The sequence below is a fragment of the Erpetoichthys calabaricus genome, chromosome 8, assembly GCF_900747795.2.
Source record: "Erpetoichthys calabaricus chromosome 8, fErpCal1.3, whole genome shotgun sequence".
Classification (NCBI taxonomy): Eukaryota; Metazoa; Chordata; class Cladistia; order Polypteriformes; family Polypteridae; genus Erpetoichthys; species Erpetoichthys calabaricus.
The window spans coordinates 96,364,422-96,389,894 of NC_041401.2; the positions used below are offsets into that span (position 1 = coordinate 96,364,422).

Consider the following 25,473-nt stretch of genomic DNA (forward strand, 5'->3'; position numbering starts at 1 on the left):
GTATATTTTAGTTAATGTTATTTTCATTCTGAAGTTTGTTTTTTTAACCATGGGCACTGCTATTTATTTATTTATAATGTTGTTATTGTCTATGACACCCCTATTGTGACCATTTGGCAGCCAATCATTGTGATGGATGACACTCATCCAGCCACTGTTATTTAAGATAGTAGCATTCAAGTTTCTGGTTTCAGTTCAAAATCCTTTTGTGCAATAGTTAATGGAAATCAGTAAAGAACTGGGAGTTTTTTTGTATTTTTCTAATTTTAAGTTTACGTTTTTGGGCTTTGGCACTTGGCTTAGTTATTACTTTTGCCTTTTGAACCCTGTCCATTCCTGGTTAAAGGAAAACTCCACCCAAAAATATTTTTTTTATAATATCACTTACCCAATGTTAAGAAAAATCTTTAATCTCATATTTTCATGTATTGAAGTTGCAGATAGAATAGACATCTATGTTGACTAACACAGGACATCAGCAAAGAAAGATATCCATGAAAAAAATCTTATGTTACTTGTGTCAAATACACCATTTGTCATGTCATCCATTTCAATGCTCGCGCCATCCCAAAAAAGTCCATTAAAAAAACTGTTAAATAAATGACTACTGAAAATTTGGTTTAGTGTGTGAATATGGAATGCACTCAAATACAACCAAGCAATTGAAATGAAGATCTGCCTGTCTTGACATGACATATTGTAACAAGCAGAATGAGATTTTTTCAGCGATGTTGTGGATATTGCTTGTTGTTGTAATGTTGGTCAACATAGTTGCCTATTAGCAAATTAGTTTTCTCTATCTACAGGATAGTAACATTTTTTTATTGGCCATCACTACAAACTACGTGACGTAAGTAATATATAGAAAAAATATTATATTAAAAAATTAATACTATATTTTAAATATTTTGGGTGCACTATTTTTTAATGTTTTTATCTTATTTATTTGCAGTCCCAGCACCATATTTCTTTTTAACTTGACATTTCTTGCCACTTTGCAGAATAGCCAGAAAAGAACAAGCCATAGGTTACTATTTCCCATTCATATAACACTTTCTAAATAATGTGGAGCTCTGAAGTATTTGCTTTTAGCTAGAAACATATCTTGTTGTTTTATGGTGCACTTTAAGGATAGATAGATAGATAGATAGATAGATAGATAGATAGATAGATAGATAGATAGATAGATAGATAGATAGATAGATAGATAGATAGATAGATAGATAGATAGATAGATAGATAGAATTCTTTATTGTCATTATGCATACACATAACAAAATTTTTTGTTGGTAGGACTCGGCTTCAAGGCAGAATACTTAAATACACAATACACTATAAATAATAAAATAAACATAATAAGTATAAAAGACAGCAGCAATAAAATATTATCAAGTCCAGACTTTTCCTGAGGTAGTACGCCTGTAGAGACCAGTGATCTGTGTGCGTGGGTCTGCAGGGGAGGAATACGAGTGTGTGTGTTTGATTATGAGGGAAAGTGCGTGTGCATGTCTACAGGGGGGCAGGGTAGGGGTAGATGTATGTGTGTGTATCAGCAGGGGCAAATGGACTTCACAGCCTTGGGGAAAAAGCTGTCTTTCAGTCTGCTGGTACGTGTTTTTATGTTTCTGTACCGCTTTCCCGGAGGCAGTGATACAAACAGTCTATTTCCCAGATGGGTGAGATCCGCAGCTATACATTTGGCCCTCTTCTGCACCCTTCCAGCATATACAAAGTCCAGGTCTAGGAGAGGACTTCCCACGATCCCCTGTGCTGTTCTCACCACCCGTGCCAAGTCCTTCTTGTCCTGTGCTGTGCAGCTGCCGTACCACACTGTCATACTGTGACAGAGAATGCTTTCTATAGCGGATCTGTAGAGGTTTGTGAGCAGCCGAGAGGAGAATCCAGCATGTCTCATCATCCTGAGGAAGAAGAGTCTTTGTTGGGCCTTCTTTACCAGGTGAGATGTGTTCAAAGACCAGGTCAGATCCAATGTGATGTGGATACCCAAGAACTTGATATTGTCCACACACATTACAGCCTCCTCATGTATGAATATAGGAGCATGTTCTGTTCTTCTGGACCTCCTATAGTCCACAATGACCTCTTTGGTCTTGCTGGTGTTCAAGATGAGGTTGTTGGCTAAGCACCATAGTGCTAGGTGTTGTATCTCCTCTCTATAGTGAGTCTCATCATTGTCTGATATGAGACCCACCACAGCCTTTAAATCTGTGCATATTTTGCATGTACTCAGCAACTATTTGTGCCTCCATGTTGTTCTTGAAGAAGCACATATCACAGAATGGAAGCTTCATCCTTACGTAACTATCCATCCAATTTCAGAGCCATTTTTGCTTTACAGTAATAGAGCTTATCCCTGGACGGAAACCAAAACTGTCTAGGGGTTGTCTATTCATGTCAGACCAGTTTTGAATAACCACTTAGCTTGATCTTTCAGATGTGATAGGAAGCACTTGAATAAAAGTTATTTTGACTTTGGACTGACCCAAACCTTGATTGAGGGCCAGTCAGCCATAGGGTATATTTTCTTATGCCAAACACTGTGTAGTCACCAATTCTAGAAGTCTAATTAGACCAGACTTCTAGAAATATGAGACAGCAGTACTACCCTTTATATAACAGTTCTGTCCAACCTTTAAGGTTTTTATTTAGTCATATTTACACAAGAAAATGTGAAATTTGTCTTCTCAGTTGCATCCAATAACAGACAGAAATGAATCAAAACAAACAAGACAAGTTAAAGACTTCTGCAGAAATTCTAAAATATTTACATCATTTGAAGAACATACTTGTTACTAACTACTTCTAGTGCAGTTTTACCTGAAACTCATGAAAACTACTACACTTTTAGATTTTTTAAAATGCCGATACCCCTTATTAAAAATAGGTGTGGCACACAGAAGAAAATAATCCTCCAGTTTGTGTGGGGTTTTTGAAGCAATTATCCTCCCTGATTTACTGAAGTTAAGTTCTGCATTTAATTGGTGTCTGTCATCAGTTGAGATGATTTCCCGTTCTTTCAGCCTTGCTTCTTTCCTTTATAATTTTCAGCTCTCTCTATCACGTTGCCTCTTCATTTCTGCTTGAATAAGCTGATACGATTGAGGTCTGTTGATCCATTACTAACAGTACTATAAAGTGGGATACCTGCAAGCTGAAGGGAGGGTTTCAGAGGGTCCACATATTGGGACAAAAAAAGGAAACCTTGTGAAAATTTTCACTTGCCACCATACCTGAGCAAATAATGTCATATTTCAAAGGACATAGACCCTACTTTATAAGACTATGCCACCCATGCACAAACTCATTAAGAGTTATTTGCAATTTCAAGCAAATTATTCTGTATGCTTCACTGTAATCAGATCACTTTGTCACCTCCTCATTAAACTCCATCAATTTAATGAAACAATATGTCCACTATGAAAACCTGTGCTGTCTGCCCACTAACATGGATGTACATCTGTACTAAACATTTTATGCATCCACAAAATTCACGTTTATATTTTTGTGCCAGCTGGTGCTAGCACTGCTAGTAGTGCCTTACTGATACTCTCTGGTGCACTAATAAAAAGTACTGCTAATCCAAGAATCAAAGTACAAATTGAAATAGTTGAGTTCCAGACCAGTTTGAGCTGTGGTGCCAGCTGGAACATGTTGGTTGTGCAGGAATAGTGACATGCTTAGAAATCTGCATTTGAACACTAATCTAAGAAGGAGCTTTGAAATCTGAAAGCAGATAAAAAGATAGAGCCCTAATGTACACTATTTAATTTGTGTGAGAGATGCAGGTTCCATCTGATTGATCAGCCTCTGACACTTTGAATCTGGACTGGTCTCATTACTTCTTAGCCTGGAATCAGACTCACTTCTTTCCTCAGTTTGACACATTTAAGGAAGCCAATGAGTGCTGGCCACCTGCATTAGGAGAATGTGAGCACCCAGTGGGAGGACAGCTGAAATGAAGAGAGAAGCTCATTCATCACAGACATTTAACTCCCCACTCTCAGAGGAACAGCCAAGTTCACCAAATCAGAAGCCTCCAGCTCCTTAGAAAAACTGCACTTGGTGCTCTGGGAGCTGAGATAAATAACAGGAACGGCAGGGCCTGAGCTCCTGAAAAGCTCCTTTTAATGGCCTTGATATGTGTGCTTGGTGTGTAGATCAGGGCGAGCAAGAGAGTGCAGAGAGGCACAGAGTTTTAACGACTACTCCTCTGTGTCTGCTGGGACATGGCAAAGCTTCTAGGAAACTGTAAGTGTGTGCCTTAAGCATATTTACTCAAGAAAATGCACTATCCCATCAGGTTTAGGCCCAATTTCTGACTTTTCTACAGCTATTAATGGAAATCATTCAGTCTATTGATCTTTATGTTATGTGGCACCTTACATAAGGAGTGTTTTCCAACAAAGAGAGCAACACAAAAGAGGATAGACAGTCTTGACTGCTGTTTACTTCTGGGCTTGCTATGTCTGTTATACCTCTCTCCCTGGACTGTACAATTGATCCTTTTTGGACTTCTTAAACAGGGCCTTTAGAAAGTGGAATGAATGCAGGGTGGGTGGAAAAAAAGAGGACACTGTACTGAAAAACATTGAAAATATTGTAACTCTGGCAGTATGCTTATGTACTAAGAAGATAAAGAGAGAGAAACAGGCAGTGAGAAAATGGAATTTAAAAATAGCAAAGGTTGCAAATGTTCATTTATATCACAGAACAAAATAGGTTTATGTTAATATTCTAATTTAATGAGGAGCTGCACACATAATATGGTGTCTGAATTAACATTTTTCTTTGTATCTTACTCTGTACATTTATTGTGTCTGCTATTTTTGTGTTATTAAGCTGCACCACACAAGAGCAATTGTAATTCCTATTTTTAACCTTGAAGAGGTATACCACATGGAGATCTCCCTATAGTGCTGTCATCTATTTTTTATTTATGTATTTCCTATCTCGGGGACCATTGGGTATAATGAATTTAAAGTACATTTTAGCCAAACCATGTTCAGTTGAGTAAGCAGACAGGCTCATTCAGTGATACTGCTTCCAGATTTGGATAGATTTGTGATCTTTAACGCAAGTCACTTTTTTAGCCACACAACTATTGTCTAGTCAATATCAGTAAACTTTTCCTCTGTAGTAACCCAAGTAAACAGCTGTGTGACAGAGCTGTTAGATCTCAGAAGCACTGATGGAATTTCAGTAAGTTCTAACCAAAGTTACTATTAATGTTAATTATCTGCTAAGTGGTTTGAAAAGGATAAGGAAACATTACTATTGTCAGACAAAGAGATCTGCCAAGGTAACACAACAAATCAGTTTTGAGGATGGGACCAGAAACCTCATGGTGTAGAAGAGTGCTTTTTCAACTATGCATATTGAGTCACAGACATGTTTGTGATGGGTTGCCACATGACTGTGTAGAAAAATGAGCCTAGTTCATCTAAACGTGAATCCTGTGATGAGTGCCCTCTATTGAGCATACTGTTTAAAGCATTAAGAATGAGATCCGAGAGGCAGCCTATAAATGTTGCTGTTGGATCCTTACAGAAAGCTTCCATTTAATGAAACAAAAATATAATTAATATTCCCAATGACACAAACTTCTGAAACAGCCAGCCTAAGAGGACTATCAGCAGGGACACATATAATAAAAATGTAGAGTGGAGGGAATGAAACAGGAAAGCTTGTGGGGTGATGTCACAGTGGCACTAGTTTGAAATGCTGAAACAAAAATAACTGGTGAAGCACAAGGATGGGATGATTTTCAGGGTGTTGTAGGGAAGGGGTGAGTGAGTGGTAGGGGGAATATATAGTGCCATGGCCCAGTTTTCAGTGGTCACGTACAACTGGTAGGTGCCTCATTTCGTGTTCACTGTTGTGGAATCCATTGAATCCATAGCAAATTAGTAACAGAGATGCAAAGAAGATCTTGTATTAACTTTAATGTCCCTCAGTGAGGACAAATGCTTTCTACTAATGTTATTTTTAAGTGGTTTAATAAATTTCAGTCTGCTGATGGTGTGAAGCACGTATTTGTTGGACCACTGAGAACTGCAAAAACACCAGAAAATATCAAAAGGGTGAGAAATGCTGTAGAGCGGACTTCAACATTCAGTGTCAGTCAGCAGCATTAAATATTTCAAATTCAACTGTCTAATTCTTCAGTGAGCTTTATGCTACCACTTATATAAAATACCAGTAGTGCATACATTTTATAAATAGTTCAGCTACATGACTGAGCCTTTTTTACTACTCAGTTTATTGAATTGTTAAATGAAAACCAGAATATGCTGAACAATTTGCAAACTCGTTTAGAAGAATGTATTGTTAATGGTGGAGCTCATTTGAAAAATGTTATTTAAAAATGTATTGTTTAAGACAATGTAATAAATGGCATAGATTATTTTTTGACCACTTTTTCTTAACAATTCATATTATCTTTATACAAAATCATCATCCTTGAGCAGCACCAGTTATAAAGAATAATTTCTTTCTCTCAGCTTCACTAAAGCTTACACTAAACATTTACCCTGGTAGTGATATGCCTCTGACATCTATTCCATGCTGTGAATGATAATTGTTTTATTAATAATATGTTTGCCTTCCACTTTGCTATTTTAGTAATTTTGAAATGAAACAAAAAAAAAATCGTTGTCATTATTTGCCTAAGTATGGCACTGTTGTCATCATGGTAATTATCCATTTCTTGGGTTCCATTATGCCATCAATTTTTTTTTATTTGGGTCCTCAGATGAAAACTCAAGCCATTGGGCCACACTCCTTATGCTCCCAAATACACATTTAAACACATGGTGAAATTACAAGAATTGGAACAGTTAGTCTATAACCAGACTCAAGTCTATAGAAACAGGCAGACTTGGCAGCCAGAAGGCCTCAGATAAGCATATATTACCATATTTTGTGAAAGGGTTTCATTAAGCATATTTAAGAAATATTTATTACTGTTATACTCCATATGCAATCATTGTAATGTTAATATGCTCAGAAAGCCTAAAATCTAAATAAGTAAAAAAAGCTTAAAATGTATATTTAGACATGCATCATCTAGAGAGAGACTCAAAATTTCTGTAAGTCGATCAATTGATGACAAATCTTAAATGCAAAATTAAACAAAAGACTATGTATAGTATCTGAATAGCTGGCAATAGTGTTTTGAAAATTGCTGGCAATGCACTCACTCCCACCATCACACCTTCTTCCACCACATGTGCTTGATCAAATAACATCTGGATGTTATGTCCTGTAGAATACATTGCCTTTCTGCTCACTGCCAAGCTATGCATGTGTTTTGAACAGGGCTGCCATGTGATTACTTCTCGCCACAACCATGAACTCCACCTCCATTAGAATTTTTGCAGGAAGAACTAACAATCAAGTGATAGTTCTAAAAATTAGCATTGGATAACCAGCCTGAAGACAATTCTTAAGGTCCATTCCAAGGCTTGCTACCACCACCCAAGGATAATGTTTATTTGATGATGGTTAATAGTAAGTGAAATGAAACTCAACTGTTTCACTTTACAAAACAACTGGCAAAATAAATTGCACTTCTAGCAAAATTCATCCCTTTCACACAAGGATGAAGATGTTTTGTTGTTGTCTGGAAGCATTTCTTGCATTAATTTCAGATGCTTCTGCTTGTCATTTAGTTTTTAATAACAGACTATGAATATTAGACTGACTCCACTGTTAACATTTCCTGCTTCTTTTTAGTTTTAGTGAATTGAGTTCTTGTCACTTGTTTCTGTTTTTGCTAAAACATATTTTCTGTGTTTTTTTTGTGTTCCCTCTGCAGTTACAAACAAGGTGCTACCCACTAAATCTGACTCCCTTTTGGGCCTTTCATCTACTGCTCCCTACAACCTGCCCAGTGTATATCTACCTGTCAGTTTTAAGCTCACCAATGCCCAGCTGGCATTCTTCTTGCAGGAGAGCAGGAGAGAACAGCAGGGAAACCAAAGTGGCCATCCCCTACAGCGCACAGAGAGTTTTGTTGTCTTCCAGACCAAAGAGCTTCCAGCGGTCAATGTTTCCTTTGGCCCTTTCAGCCAGGGTCAAGTCTTACCCAAGGATCTTCTGCAACCATCCAGCCCACTGGAGATCCCAGGCTTTTTAACTGTCAACTGGAAGGTCCGTGCCTTCATAGTCCAACCTAGGGTCTACTCCAACATACCCTTGGTTCAAGTGCTTTTCTATATTGCTGGTCGAGACTGGGATGATTTCCAAGTGGTAGAAAAGCTGCCTTGTGTGCGTCTACATGCGTTCAGAGACATCCGAGAGATTAAGACCTCCTGTCGCCTGCGGGGAAGTCTGGCACAATGCCTAGCTCAACTGGACCTTCCTGCCAACTGGTTCAACACCAATGTGGCTCCTTTGGGACGCCGGAAAGGCAATGAGGGCCTGGAAATGAGTGTAGAAACTCTGCAGGCTGAACTCTACTACACAGTTCATGAGCCTGACAGCAATGGAGAATGTGGGGACAACACACCACGGCGAGGAGGTGGTGGCAGCTCCCGGGGAGAAATGCCAACCCAGCATCCCCTGCTTCGTATTGGTAGTATCAGCTTGTACCAGCCAAGCCAGGAGCAGATGATGGTGGAAAAGCAGCTAGATAGGAACATCTTTGTGAAACTACCAGAGCGACCGCTGAAACCTGGAGCCATCCTCAGCATCTTCCTCTACCTGGTGCCCAACTCCACTGTGGAACAGTTCACCCTCAAGTAAGTGTCTTTCACAGCAGACAGACAAGCAGTAGAATGTTGCTGAAGATGAAATCTTAAACTGAAAGATGAAAACTAGAAAGTGAAAGAGACAACAGAGTAGCTAAAACCAGCCTATTATCTTTTATGTTCCTCGTCCTGTTTGGCTTGTAGTCTGCAGGAAACACATGTGTAAATAAATTTTATCAATTTTGTTTTTCAATGCTTTTTTTTAAGGCTTGTAGTTCAACTCAAGCAATGGGTGAACTTGTCAAATCATTGATAAGCACAGCACTGAAAATGATTCCTCCGTCCACCGGTTTTTTGAAGACACTTTTTCCTTTTTGGTGTCATGATGGAACCAAAGAGGACATTCCAGTTTTAGTAGGGTTCCAACTTAGATATATAGACAGACAGATAGACCAATTGATGGATGGAATGAACAAACTTTATCCCCAGGGGGAAATTTAGCTTTTTTACAGAAGCTCTTTAAATAAATAAATACATAGATTGATAGATGGATAGATATACACATGCACACTTTGGTCTGAACACATACCGGAATGACTTCAAGCGAGAAAATTCAAAAGAAAGAAAAGTTCTGACTTAGATGTCACAGTCACAGTAAGGTATTATACAGACATACTGTATTGCTGTTGGTATGAACCAGGGGTCCTCAATCACTGTCCTGGACAACCGCAGTGGCTGCACGTTTTTGTTCTAACCTGGTTCCTTAATTAGAAAGCAATTCTTGCCAATAATTTAATTTCATGGCTTGTTAGTGCTTTAACTCTGCTGTGTCTGGTAATTCTCATATCCTTGATTTTCTTCCCCTTTCTAAGGATATCATCCAAATGAGTTGAGGGCTAAAATGGATGAGTAATTCTCAGTCCTTCACTTTTTTCTCTTCACTTTCCTTCCAAGTATTTAATTAACCCCAACAGTGCACTATAAATACACACAGGTGTAAATGGTAACAAGCTAAATGAAGAAATGCTGGTCTCTTTTGACATTTGCATGTTATTGCTAATTAGGAGCAATTAAAAAACAGGAATACAGCTGTTTAAGACTAAAATAAGCAATAAGGGTTCAAAATCTTAACGAGCGAGATTAAACAAAAGTGAAGCAGAAGTGTTACTTGAGTGGGCGGCACGGTGGCGCAGTGGGTAGCGCTGCTGCCTCGCAGTTGGGAGATCTGGGGACCTGGGTTCACTTCCTGGGTCCTCCCTGCGTGGAGTTTGTATGTTCTCCCCTTGTCTGCGTGGGTTTCCTCCGGGCGCTCCGGTTTCCTCCCACAGTCCACAAACATGCAGGTTAGGTGGATTGGCGATTCTGCATTGGCCCTAGTGTGTGTGTGGGTGTGTGTGTGTGTGTGTCCTGCGGTGGGTTGGCACCCTGCCTGGGATTGGTTCCTGCTCTGTGTTGGCTGGGATTGGCTCCAGCAGACACCCGTGACCCTGTGTTCGGATTCAGCGGGTTGGAAAATGGATGGATGGATGGATGTTACTTGAGCAGTAAGTGCTTCTTATTAATCAATTGGGTTGGAGCAAAAGCCTGCAGCCATTGCAGCCCTCCAGGACTGTGATTGAGGACCCCTGATATAAAGGATCCCCCATAGTGTTTCTTGACACACTTCTGCTGAATGATTCGTTTGCTGAAAGTACTTAGCATTAGTGTGTCAGAGAGAGAATGTGCAGGATTGTTTATAATGGCACTCAGTTTTGGTTTAATTCTTTCCTTTTCTATGACCTCCAAGGAGTCCAGAGTGTGTTCTATAACTGATCTTGCCCTTTTAATTAGCTTGTTGGTTCAGTGAACCTCTCTTGAAGTGATGTTACCAGCCAAGCACACCAGAGTTTAGAAAATCGCACTGGCCATCACAGAGTTACAGAAGATGTGAAGGATGTCACTTCCCACATTAAAATAATGGAGTTTCATATGGAAAAGAGCCTATGCTGCCCTTCTTCTGACCAACTCTTCATCCACTCTCTGAATAGTGACCGGACATAGAGGCTGTTTGGTGCAGTGACAGTCAATAACCAGTTCCTTCCTTTTGCTTTTAAGATGCAGACAATTCTCTTTGTACCAGAAACAAAGTTCTGTGTCTCATCCCTCTAATTGATACTCCCCATAAGTGCAGAATCATCTGAGAATTTCTGCAAGTGACATGACCTGCTGTTATATTTGTAGTTGGATGTGTACAGAGTAAGAGAAAAGGAGACAGGAATGCTCCTTGTGATGATCACCAAGTCTCTCAATCTGCTGTCTACCCAACAGATAGTCCATTATCCAGAATGGTACATTCACCGTAGGCTCATCCACCTGCATATCCCTATGTTTACCGGGATGGTTGTATGGTATTGAAGGCACTAGAGAAACCAAAAAACATAATTCTAACAGCTGCCAATTTTGTACAGGTGAGAATAAGCTTTGTGGAGCAGGAAATTGCATCTTCCACTCCAATAATAATAATTATGCATTGAATAATCACAGTTATTCATTGATTAATGAAGTGGCATTACCTTCCGATATGGCCTCATTTAACTTAGTAAAAATTATTGTTAAATCCTTGGCCTGAACCATCCTGGCAATCCTTTGCCATCTTTGTCTACTTGTTTGATACATCGGTGTCATTCATGTCTTGGGACTGCCTCTATATTTGTCACCTGCTTGTCCTGGTCTGACTTGCAGTGTATCCTGGGATCTGTAGGCACAATTCAGAAAGATTTGCTAAATAAGAGTCCAAACTTATGGAGAACATATCAGAACATGTTTGCTTAGAGTGAAATTAATTACCTGAACATTTTTGAGAGACCATGCAATATTAATACAGGGGTCATACCAGCCTACAAACAAATTTGAGGCCTAGGCTGTCATGCTACCCTGTAGGCATACTTTTAATGAATTAGACTCATTGGTTTTAAGTCTGTCTACAAAGCATCATCCATACCTTACATTTCCAAGGAAGTTAGTTTATCCATCCATCCATCATCCAACCCGCTGAATCCGAACACAGGGTCACAGGGGTCTGCTGGAGCCAAGCCCAGCCAACACAGGGCACAAGGCAGGAACCAATCCCGGGCAGGGTGCCAACCCACCGCAGGACACACACAAACACACCCACACACCAAGCACACACTAGGGCCAATTTAGAATTGCCAATCCACCTAACCTGCATGTCTTTGGACTGTGGGAGGATACCAGAGCGCCCAGACGAAACCCACGCAAACACGGGGAGAACATGCAAACTCCACACAGGGAGGACCCGGGAAGCGAACCCAGGTCCCCACGTCCCCCAACTGCGAGGCAGCAGCACTACCCACTGTGCCACCATGCCGCCCGAAGTTAGTTTATTCTTAACTAAATCCAGTTCTGTTTGAAACATAGTCGTAATCTCATATGGCCAGTGAGTGTTTGTGGTTAAGACTCTGGCTCTTCCTAAACATGTCTTGGATTTATGATAGTACTGTCTTAGTTCCTACCATTTCTGATCTCTTTCACACAGTTAAGGCCACTCCTAACAGGCCTCTGCTCACTACACTCTGATGAAACATAGGTAGCAACAGCAGTTAAACTATATGTCCTGGACTGTTGGGAATGCTCCTAGTTATAACCTGTGCTCAGCCACTGGTGTAAAGTAAATGTCTTCAGACACCTCTGATGTATCATCTGTCCTCAGGTCCCAGTCCTTGTGTTTGTGAAAGGTTCTGAGGCTCCAGGTTGGGGTGAATACATCATTATGATAAGCTGCATCATATTTCATTATGTTTACTCAAAGAGACTGCTGCTGCAAAACAAAGAATTGTAATTCACATACTTCAAATAAGAAAATGAGCAGTCTTGGCTCTGAAGGGCAACATTACCTGCTTGGTTTAGTTTTTGCCTCTTTCTTCTCCTGTGTTGCCTCAGTCTACTTTTATTATCACACTCCTGCATTTAAAATGACCTGGCAGGGTGAATGTTGTCCTATTGTAAAATTGTGCAAATTTGTATTGTTTCTGACATTATTATAATATGCCATATGTGCTTGATTTCAGCCAGATCACTTATTAGCTAAAAGTCAAGTCAATTCTAAAAGAATGATAAAGTTTTAATTAACAGCTGTCAGCCACATTATTGTCTGTCCATCAGAAATGGCCTGAGTTTATAGAAAATATTTTAGCAAAGATAGTGATGAGGCTCAAATTGGAGAGTTTAATGTGAACCATGATCATGCTATCTAAACCAACGTATTTTAATATGTAAGCAAAAATCCGCTGAAGAAGGGTGCAGCTAAGCAAGAGTTTAATATACAGACAGAACTGAGCTTCTGATTGTCAGACTGACAAGAACCTCAGACCAAAATCTGCTGGCAGAACTATGTCTATCCCCCTTGCTCTTTCTTTTTTCTTTCTTTTACTGTAAGCTGACATTTTACTATAAAGCATTTTCTTCTCTTCCATTGTATTTGACCAGATTCTTGTCCGCATACTGCCATTTTGAATTTAAAATGTTGTGAATGTGCATGACTTCTTGGGATTGCAAAGGGGAACATAAAGTCTGACAAAAGACCTCTGGGCATGATAGAAACAGAAGAGAGAGAAACACTGGCAGCAGGAAAGGTTTTGTTATAGCAGCATGGAGACGCAGTAGCTCTGGTGTGGTATAAAGTAATGTAGCACAAATTACTAATTACTTGTCAAGAATTACAATAGAATTACTTTTTTATTTTTTTTTCTGGAAAAAGAAATTCCATTATTGATAACTTTACTTTTTTCTTACCTTCTACACGCATTCAAATATATAACAGTAGGAAAGTACAATGATGGCAACCAAAAGGTCTTTCAGTATTTTAATAAGTTAGCAGCCACCAATAACAGTCAATGTGAATTTGGCAGTTACACAAATAAACTACATGACCTTCCTGCCTTAGCCCAGTATAATTTCAAATATATGAACCAGCCAGTAGAGGCATTAGGTCACAGTTCTTCATAAAAATGTAATAATTAAAAATAAAACAGACTTAATGACTTGAATGACTGCAAACCTGGTAAACTGTGAAATTATTGCTAGTGTAGTAGCCAACAGAAGATAGCATTTAGTGATCGGGTAGTGACAACTACTGTAAGTTTATTGTGTAAAACAATCTGTTTTAGTGCTCACTCTTCTTCTTCTTCATCTTTTCCCACTTCTGTGTGGAGTCAATGTGCTTCATCAACCTGCACCATACAGCTTGGTCCTACACCTCCTCCTCAGTCAAGCCCTTTTTCTTCAGATCTTCTTTTACTTTATCCATCCACCTCTGGCTTGGCCTACCTCACTTTCTCATTCCTGTACTTCCATTCCCATCACTCCCTTCAATATTCATTGTCTCTCCCCATCACATGTCTATACCACATCAACCTACTTTCCTTTTCTTTCTTAGTTATCTCTCTCATTTCTGTTATACCTCTGATTGTCACATTTCTTATTTTGTCCCTTTTTGTAACTCCACATATCCATTACAACATTCATATTTCTGCCACATCTAACTTATTTTCCTCCACTCCCTTTACTGGCCATGTGTCATCTCCATACATCATTGTTGATCTTACTACTGTCTTAAACCCCTGACCTTTAACCTTTACCTTAATAATTCAATCACACAATACTTCTGATACCTTCTACCAATTGTTCCATCCACACTGCACTTTTGGGTTATCTCTATATCTAGTTTTCCATCTCGGGCTACCATTGATCCTAGATATTTAAGTTTATCCAGTATTTTCAATAGCTCTCCCTGCAGGCTAACTTCTGAATCCTGATCATCATTAAACCTCAATTATTCTGTCTTCTTCCTATTTGTCTTCAACCCTCTATCTTCCAAAGCCCTTCTCCATTCTTACAACTTCATCTCAACCTCTTCTTTTCTGTTGCTACACATCACAGTGTCACCAGCAAAAAAGCATACACCAGGGGGATTGGTCTTTTATCTAATAATTCAGCATACATATCCTGGACAATCCTCAGATACTTTTCTGGTACTCCTTTCCCTTGCATGCACCTCCAGGCCTCCTGACATGGTATTCTATCATAAACCTTCTCCAAATCAATAAGCACCCTATATACAGTAATCCTTTGTTTTTCTCCATGCTTCTCTATCAGCTGTCTCAAAGCAAAGACTGCATCAGTCATTCCTCTCCCTGGCATAAAACCAAACTGCGCCTTTCCTGTGGTGGTCTCTTCATAAAGACTTCTCTCCACAACCTTTTCCTATATTTTCTCTATATATGACATCAGCTTTATCCCTCTATAGTTTCCACAATTCTGAATATCGCCCTATCCCGTATAAATGGGAACCATCACACTGTTACTCCACTCCCCTGGTATTCTCATCTGTCCATAGATCTTCTGCTTTAGATCCCGCAACACATCTACTCCCTCTTCGCCTAATCTCTTCCATACTTTTCATCATCATTTCATCTTCTCCTATTGCCTTTCCATTTTTCATTCTTTTCAGTGTGCCTTCAGTGCTCCTTTACTTCCTCCCTCCTTATTCTTGGTGTTAGCTCTTCATTTGGGACTACATCCCTAAATGCTATCCCTGGATTTTCTTCATTCAACAGCTTTTTCAGAGTACCTCTTCCAAATATTCTTGATCCTACCATGTTCATTTAAGACCACACCTTATTCAGCTTTCATCTGCTATACAGTATCTAATCCATTTCAGCCTTGTTCCTAACCTTTGGTATTCTAGTGCTCATTACACTTTTAAAAAAGACGTGGCGATGAAAAAGAAATTTCATCCTGTAAATAATTATCTTACACTCACTAAAAATTAAGGTGAATGAGTTAACTTACTTGTTCACAGACATGTTCTCTGTTATAATGGGAATGTTGTGAAGAGATGTGAAGAAAAAGAACACATGTGAAGAAAAAAAATCAAAAGGCCTGTCAGCTATAGCATCATTGGACATAGTGGCACTGTGGTGTGGAGGAGGTCAAAACAATTCCAAGGGCTCATGACTGACAGGGGCTCTCAAATATATTGTAATATACTGTAATTTTATTAGTTTTAATGGCCAGTTATTGAGAATACATTTAAAAGAATAATTTATTTACACTGCACAAAGTTATGTTTTTTCAAAAGTAGCAGTCCATTCTTTTGTATTTCTCCACACTTTTTTAGCCAGAATGTTACAGGCTGGTCCTCATGAACTTGAATAAAAGAGAGGCAATCTCCTACTTGTTTGGTGCATCTTTATTTTGCCTAATTAAAATATCAAAATCAAATTCTGGGTTCCAGGAAAGGAAAGAAGAGCAAGGAAAAATTTTAAGAGAGAAGAGTGGGTGACTGTTGGTCCTCCATTTTTTTTTCAAAGAAAGGTCAGTTTATATATGTTATTCCATTCTCTATGTGTGATGAAAATCAACCAGTTTATAGAATTATGAAATCTAACCCAGCAACCAAAAGATCAAAAACTTCTAATTAGATTTAGACTACTTAATAATAAGCTGTGCAGGTAATTCAAATGTAAGTGTTGTATCACAGTGAATAGTAAACAGTAATGCTAGGCAGCTTTTTTTATAAGAGTATCTGTGAACTAACGTTGTTCACACACCTCACTAAGTCAACTCTGCCCTTGTGTCAACACAGATGCAGAACCCTTTTGTTGGCTATATTATACAGTAAATATTGTCAGATTGTATGTCACTATTGAAATACAATTTGAATTTTTTCGACAAAGGATTTGACAACAAAGGCTGACATTCAATTGTAAAAGAACCGATGTTTGTTTTACCTCGCACACATTTTGGCATCATGTCATTGCAGACATGTTATGCATTTTGTTGATCTGTTTTTGTACATCACTTCTGCAATCAGCCCTTTTCTTAAGTTGTGAATAGTTTATTATCTTCATTAGTAGAACTTACAGCCTCACAACTTCACAGTGAGCTCTGGGATAATTTTTTTTCTTTCATTCCTATCCAGTTGCCCTTGTTTTTGAATACAAGTGTAATCTGAACATTTTTTCTAAGCACTTCTCAAGTGCCCTAAAAATACCATTTTACATTTGATCCTTTTCCGTGGTTTCTGACTTTTGTTTTATGCTAAGATTTTCTCATTAATGCAAATGAAAAATAGTTGACATAATTTTGATTTTCCTTTTACTATTATAAAGCTTTAAAATGTCCTCTTTAAAAAGCTTCTTCAGTGTCAGTAATGGATATTTAGCTTAGCTACCTTCACCAACACATGGTGTCACAGAGTTGGTCTCTGTCTAATGTTCCTACGGGCTTGACACATAATACCTAAAACATTGAGGCATAATTAAAAATATTCAGGCTGCACTTATTTCAGTTTTGCTACATCTGTAAAGCATAAACCATTTAGTTTTATCTGGCTGTTCTTCATTGACAGATTGCTCTATTTGCAGCACTCAACCGGAGTTCAAAGCTTAAAAATTGGGGTCTGTACAATCAGAAATTTTTTCAAGCTAACCACATCTTACACTTCTTGAGAATTTCTTCAGAATTTTGCTTTGTATTGTTCTGCTAAATAAAACTTATAATGAGGACTTAACATTTGTAGATCATGATAGCTCAACATTTAGCATATATGTGAGACATGAACACACATCATCTGATTCAACTGAGTCACAATGCCTCCATTTATATAAGATAGACCATCTTGTGTGATTTAGTCCACCTTATGCACATAGTTCAAGACCTGTAAAGACCTGAGGACAAGCAGGATTACTATTCTGTAGTATTTTTTACTTTGGTTATTGCCAAGTGTTCATCCCTCCTTTGAGTCTATTTCTCTTTACTAAAATCTCTTAGATTTTCATACCTTTTTGCAGCTATTGTGCTTAGCTGGGTGTGGGGAGCTTCAACAAAGGATATATTCCATCACAATAATTTTAGATACAGTAGTCAAAGATACATATATTTCAAATTTTCTCGGCCTTGTAGACATATGTTGATACATTATATATATATCAGCTTCATGCAGGACAGTTTCTAGTGGTGTGGTGGCTCCAAGGCTAAGGATCTGTACTGGCAATCAGAAGGTTGCTGGTTCGAATCTTGTAAATGCCAATAGGGACTCTGCTCTGTTGGGCCCTTGAGCAAGGCCCTTAACCTGCAATTGCTGAGTGCTTTGAGTAGTGAGAAAAGCGCTATATAAATGCAAAGTATTATAATTAGTTCCTCCCAGAGCTGTCCTAATGAGTATAATTAATTGTGCCTTGTCCATCTGCAGTATAAGAATAAAACTTTGAGAAATGGCACACACCTGTGTCCTTTCTGGTGCTCGTGAAGGGTTGTGGGGCAGTGTCAGCGGTCGCTGGGTGGCGTGTCTTGGGGGGATTTTGGATGGTGTTGGTGGCGTCTCTCCTCGACGGGCTCTTGGGGAGTTAAATCAGCGTCCGCTTGTCCGTGTCCTCGGGAGGCGCTTGCTTGTGGCCGAGGGCTTCGAGGCAGCAAGATAGGGTATAGCAATGGGTCTTTGAAGGCTGTATTTGTTTTTGGATGGTTTTTGTTTTGTTGCTTTTGTTGTTTGCTGAGGAGGCGTAGTTGAGGAGGACCAGTGCGGGTATCGGGAGGTGTGCGTGGTCAAGAGCTGGCACCATCTGGTGATCAGGTGAGCGTGCATGCACAGATAGCTCCCAGGTTTAAAGGTGCATGAGATGCGTGACTCTGCGGTGGGTTGGCACCCTGCCCGGGATTGGTTCCTGCCTTGTGCCCTGTGTTGGCTGGGATTGGCTCCAGCAGACCCCCGTGACCCTGTGTTTGGATTCAGCGGGTTGGAAAATGGATGGATGGATGGAGATGCGTGACTGGGGATGGGTGTCCAGGTCTCTTGTCCGGTGATTGCTGGGAGAACTTATAAAAGCCTATCGGGGAAGCGGAAAGGAGAGATAAGCTGGGTGAGCAGGATGACGTATGGTGTTGCTTGAGAACAGGAATCGGTTAATAATATGAATCTGTATTTGAGAGAAGGACCCTGAGGGGACAATTGGATGGGTGCAATTTTTACAGGATATTTTTGTATTTATTTGCCTTTTTGCAATGCACAACTTTTGTGACTGTTTTCACCATTTATTGCACAATAAATTGCACTTTTTTTTTTTTACTGTTCCACTGACCTCAGTCCCTCTATCAAGGACTTGTGGTTTGCCAGTTTTATCTGTTAAGGACCCAAGTGCCTGACAAGCACAAAGAAACAAAAATTATTACTCTGTGAAATAACGGAACAGCGATAAGAGGTCTAATATATTGTTCGGATTTAAATTTTAAGTTGTAGACTTGTAGATAGTCTAATTCATGTTGCCATCAGGGAAAAGCAGTGTTTCTTCCCAATGAAGAGGTGTATCCACGAGAATTAAAAGATTTGTTGTTTGGTGAAAGTGAAATCTACATACACTGTCACGCTTGGGTCACAGAGTTGCACAAATGCACAGGAGATTTTAGAGACAGAAACATTATTCAAACACTTTAAACAAACATAAGTCTCTTTCAGGAGTGAATCAAGCTCCGTGTGTAGTCGGAGGGCACAGTTCTGTCTCTCAATTTGGCAAGTGAAGCGAGCAGGGGGCAAAGCCTCCTAGTTTTATACATTACACATGTTATTTTAACAAACCACTGTTGTAAATTAAAAGTAAAATATGAAATTTGATTGTCTCATATGCATGTGTCACTAACATTATTTTCTTAAATTAAAACAATGTTTCCCAGAATCCATGCAAGGTGAAGGTTCAAAACCTATGAGTATAAATGAAAGCCAATTAGGGCCCATGTTGAAGGTGTGAGATTGGAGATTTTCTATGAGTTTGATTGGAGAGATTTTGATTGACTTTGGATTGTTTTTTGTTTATGATCTTGGACTGTTGTGAGGATCTGATCTGTGTATGAACTCTGGAGTGTATGGGTGGAGAAAGACAAAACATCAAAGACATTCTAACACAGACGGTCCTTTCATTCCCTTCATCAAATGTAGCAACTACAAAAGATTGCTCTTCACCACCAAAAAAGAGAAAAAAATGTTTTGTATTTATGAACACTCAAGTCCCATCCACATCTACAGAGTTACTAGCATCAGATGAAGTACCAAGTTAGCTAAGCTTACTGTGCCATACTGAGGAGTCCTCTCCTGTACTTGAAGGACAACCAAGACTGGTTCCGCTATTTGGCTCAAACTGCATGTCAGTATCTACAGCTATTCTTGCCTCATCTGCTCCTGTGGCTGTATTGCTGGCAAGATAATTAGGCCTGAAAGATGCAATCTTAGTGTTGCCAAATTTCAGGAAATGGTGATTATTCGATGCAAAAAAAAATGAATATATGTGAATGAAATATACAAACGAACATGACTCATTATTTTGTGGTTTGAGACATACAGTATATCATGGGGTAGCATTTATCACATTGAACTGTTAATCATGTACTGGGATTAAAACATTTAACAGTATATTCAGATAAATATGGCCAGTGTCACTCATCATTTTTCAATTGTTAATGTAGAGATATCTGTTTTATTTACTTATATTTCATCAACTATTTTTCATACATTACTTGGTATTTGTAAGGCACCATAAATAAATTTCAAATGTATGTCTTTACATGTAATCCCAAATAAATACTCACAAACAGCAATACAGTAAATGGAATTCTGCAGAATTTCTCTGAATCGAATTACACTTCCTGAAGCTCCAATTCAGTTTCCTGTAGTTTTTGTTGAATTCCAATTCCATGTACTTGTTTGAACTGGAATTCATTCCTGAATTGACCCCAACCATGCAACAGGCACGATATTGGCTTTAATATTGCAAATATATTGTACCTCTATGTGAAGATCTTTAAATTTAGAAATTAGCTTCTCAGACTGTGTTTATGTGCTTATTATGTAAAGTGATGTAAATATACAAATGTGTCTTCTTCTTCCTGTTATGGAACATAAAGTGGGGTCAATTGGCACTGATGGTAAGGATTGTTTGGCACTGATGGTATGACAAGATGAATGGTAAAGACCCACATAATAATAACAAGTTGTAGAACATGCTAATACTACTGTTCAGACACCACTCCATTTTGTAAGCCCGCTTAATCCTGAGAAGGACACGTTTACACCAGATTCTTTTCAAATTGACCAATGTATTTATCTGGCTACTTGGTTATGCCAGTGTGTACATTCTGTCGCTTCCAGTATCGTGCAACCGGCTAAAATGTGGCTAATAGTATCTACAGCTGCTTTGCATATTTTACATTTTCTGGTGACTTGGACATCCAGAATCTTGTGCTGGCAATACTTGGCACTGAGTTCTTGGTTTTTTGTAGCAATGATCAGGCTTTCTGTCTCTCGCTTAGGATTTGGGATTTATAACCAAACTAAACTGCTTTTTTTTGTCTACAAAAGACTATTCCATGTTTTTGAAAAACTGTCCATGCAGCAGTTTGCTTTTAAGAAGTTCTATTTTTTCATGCTTGATCCTGTCTTTGAAGCATTGATCTTGAATTTGGGTAGACGGGTATTGCTGATGAATGCTGTTTGATTTGCTAATCAGAGGGTACTTGACTTTACTGACTTTGTGCTACTTGACCATTTTTAAAAACTTATCTTAGTGTGACTACTAAGACTGACAACAGCTGTGGAGCTGAATGAGTCTGTGTACACTGTTTCATTATTATTATTGATATTGTTATTGACTGAGGATAATGTTTTGAAATCAAGAAGGAAGGTCCATATAAATAGACTAATTTGAGCAAATGTGCATTTTTTTCAACTAAAACTTAATGATTATATAATGTAATGTATAACGTAAGATAAAAAATAATCCATTATATAACAATATAATTAATTTTTTGTCTCTGTCAACATTCAAATGAGGCTGAAGCCTTTATTAGGATGTCATAGAAGACAGGGGTTGGCTGGCATCCCGACCAGGATGGATGGTTCCTTACACGTCTGGGATGTCTTTATAATGGAAGGATGGACAGTCTAATAGATGGCAGCAGCTCTTTGGTGGGTCACTCATTTACACTCCTGCAGAGCATCATGGGAATTTGAGTTCAATAGGCAGCCCTGCTGGGTCTCATGGAAGCGACCAGAGGGAGCTCTAGGGAGGAGGGTTTCTTCTTTTACAAAGGTTCTGTCTGACCCGGAAGTGCTTCCTGGATGCATTGTGGCAGCACTGGAAGTACTCTCTTTTGCGGTATTAAGGAAGCCACTCCTCCTTACTTAAGTTGAGCCAGAGTAGGGTGGATGAGGAGGAATGGAAGAGAGGGAAGAGACAGAGAGAGAAGGAAAGACTTTCTGTAATTGTGAAGCCTGTGAGAATCAGAGAAGACTGTGAGATGTGTTTGAACACAATAAATAATTTGTTTGTACCCAGGACTTGTGTAGTTGTGGTTGTGCTTAGAGTTTGGGGTGCTGCAAAGCCCCATACTGGCCATAATGTGATATGACTCTTTTCTGTCCTGCTTGTTTGAATTTTGATTATTGTTGTTGTTACTATTATTATCATTATATGTTCATTATCAGACTTAACCTAATCCAGTCATGGAAGCTGAAGCTTATCCCAGAAGCTATAGGTAAAAGGCAGGACCCGATCGTAGACAGCGTTTGTGTACACCTCCTCTCTCAGTTATGCTGTTACAAATCAAATTAACGTGTGCACATCTTTAGGATGTGTAAGGAAAACAAAAGTTCCCTAGTATGTCCCACAGCCAGTTTTTAACACACAGGGCTGCACCATCATGTGGGCCTTTACCTTCCATACTGATTGCATCATCAATGCCAATCAACCATACATCATGTTCCATAACGGTAAGGAGAAGACATGTTTGCTTGTATTTGATGAACACAACAACACAGTGAAAATTGTCTTCTCATAAGTACAATATATGTACTTATACTGTATATAAATATATATATATAATACTGTATATAAAAATATATATATATATATATATAAAATAAATATATTTTAATATGTATATTAAAAAAAAACACAGGTAGGCACATGGAGAACATGAAAACCTCCCACAGATGGTGAAAAGGCTGGGACTTGACCTGGAACTATGAGGCAACAACACTGCACCACAATGCCTCCCATTATCAATATTATTCTTATGGAAGGCACTTTCATGTCCCATGAGACAAGTCTTCATGTCAAGTGATGTAACCACACCCAGGGCTGGAAGCCCTGCGAGACAAGAGCTTATGCAAAGAGATTTGGATAAGTCTTGCGTGGTGAAATGCAGATCATGCAGCACGGCAGCAGCTGATCGAGCAAAGAGGACGTAAAATAAAAACTGTATGTGCTTCCCATCGTATCACCGTTTAAGAAGGGGTTTCGGAAGAGTGAATGCATCGTCTTGTGGTGCGTTCAGCCCCCCTCTTCACAACGTGAGCAGCAGAGACACGAAGTGGTTGGCACATAGTGCAGGCAGGGGTTGGCAAGCGAAGTGAGCAGGGGGCAAAGCCCCCTAGTTATTATTAAAAATAATTTCATTGTCTTTGTGAAATTTATCGATAGAGGAAGTGACTATTATTATTATCTGTTAATCTTTTAACCATTATCATTCATGATCAAACCTGCAATGTGCATTTCAAGGTTGTGAAGAAGAATATCCCAGCAACACATGGTTGTTATTATTATTATTATTATTATTACTACTACTATTATTATTATATACGATACCATTCTCAACCTACCCCAGCAACATCAGGCACCAGGAAGGAAGCAGCAAGCAACCCTGGACATGGCAACAGACTATTTCCAGGGTTTATATTGTTGTTATTATTATTATTATTATTATTATTATTATTAACATTGATCATGAACATATGAACATATCTTTATAAAGTGATATTTTAAGCATTTAAAGTCTTTTGTGATACTGTGTGGTTATGAGTTGAAAATCATAGTGTATGAAAGGCTTCATAAAATGCCCTCTAGTTTAGAGATTTGTAGAAGAGCTTAGCCCATGTGTTTATAAAGACCCTGAGTGTGACTTCCTTCCATTGGAGGGGTTCCTTTTTCTTATCCAAGACCTGGGTGCCCCATAATCACAATTTCATACAGTACTTGTAGTCCTTTACTACCACCTAGTGGTCATTTGTGATTACTGCATCAGCCTACGGCCTCAAAAAGGGTAATCTCTTAGAATAATATGCCAGTTTTCTAGGTCTCAGTTAAAGTTTGGTTTTGAAAGTAAAGCTGCATATACATTAAAGTAAAAAATACAGCAAGTTAATCTATAAACAGTGTTGCACTGACATTAAAAATAGTATATTCCATCTTACAGGCATTTACTTCACTGCAGACACACAGTTGTTTGTAAACACAGGTTTCCTTGTTTTTGTCTTCAGATAGAGATGGGAGATGTTTTGGAAGAGGGTCTTCTGAGTTGTCTGTTGGTTCCCACTTTCAGCTGTAGTTACAAAGGGGACATTTCCTAAGAAGGGAAGGAGGGACCTAATGGTCTGAGAACTTAGGTGTAGATGGATATTGATTGAATCAGCTAGTCACTGGAAGATGGGTGACCACTAATGTTATGTTCACATCTGTGATTGCAGTATGCACTCAGCTTGTCAATGAAACCTGTCAGTTTGCAGATTTTTCACATTTTCATGCACCAAACATTACAGATGCACCCCATCTCTGAAACCCTGGACAGAAATGGCCCCTGGATCTATCTGACCCCATTACTAATCATATAGCAGCACCCTGTCCTCCCTGATTTGTTAATTTTCCTCTTTCTATTTGCTATTAACACGTCACAGCGCTCAGGGGCTTAGTGAGCGGCATGTCGGCAGGAAAGCCAACACAAAGCGTTTGGTATTCAGAGAGGAATCACAGCAGGCCTTGACTTAACTCGGCTGTATTGAAAATGTCAATAGACAGTAAATTAAAGAGCGCTCCGAGTCTGGTGTTGAAAGGCCCTGAGAAAAAAGGTTATGAAAGATGGCATAATAGAAGATTTTAAATATAAATTAAGCCAACAGAGCTGAATTTTCTAGTCCCCCAGCCTCCCACCCTAATTCTTCTCTCTCTGTCCCTCTCTCAATCTGTTTTTGTCCTCTGTTTGCTTCCTTTTCAAAGAGGCAACATCATTTTATGACCATGGCAATTAAAAGTTAGTTAAATCGAACAAAAGAAAGAAAAAAAAAGCTTTTGTCTATATGGTGCGTTTCACAATGATTTTCATAACAAGATTGAAAAAAAGTGCTAGCCATACCAATAGAAAGTGAAGAAAATATCTGGAACCAGATTTGCCATTTCTCATTAATTATCATTATCTAAACCAAAAAGGATGGAAGCACTGAAGATTGGTGAATGGAGTATAGGCTATAGCAGGAGGTCCACTAGCCATGGCATATAGACTGGTAGTTCTGCACATCTGCCAAAGTCTTGGCACACATGCAGCGTGTGGCTAGAAGAGGACAACAAATCAGACAGCCATGCCAAATCAGAAAGCTGCACAATTCACACCAAAGGGTATTTGTCATTTGTAGGTGAATGGGTAAATATAAAAAGAAATTAAGAAGTAAGGAAAACATGCAATGAATTTGCTTATTAATGTTATATAGAAAACTCAGTAGGTGGTGTTAAGAGCACATGGTTAAAAATGAATACAAAACAGAGGATTAATGGCAAGGTGACCACTCAGTTCTCTCACATATACAATGAGCTCAGCATGGAAGGCTGAAAATCATTCATTTCACTGTAAATAGACAGGCCTTCAATTAGCATATGCAAAGAAAGAT

At 38.9% G+C, this 25,473-nt stretch overlaps 1 protein-coding gene across 1 annotated transcript in view; it reads left to right on the forward strand.

Annotated features, from left to right (window-relative positions):
* Positions 1-25,473, forward strand: part of tmem132e (transmembrane protein 132E) — a 636,104-nt gene that overhangs the window by 421,738 nt on the left and 188,893 nt on the right. The window contains exon 2 of the mRNA XM_028807114.2: positions 7,838-8,762. Within this exon, the coding sequence (XP_028662947.1) occupies positions 7,838-8,762 (925 nt within the window). The remainder of the gene's footprint in view (positions 1-7,837; positions 8,763-25,473) is intronic.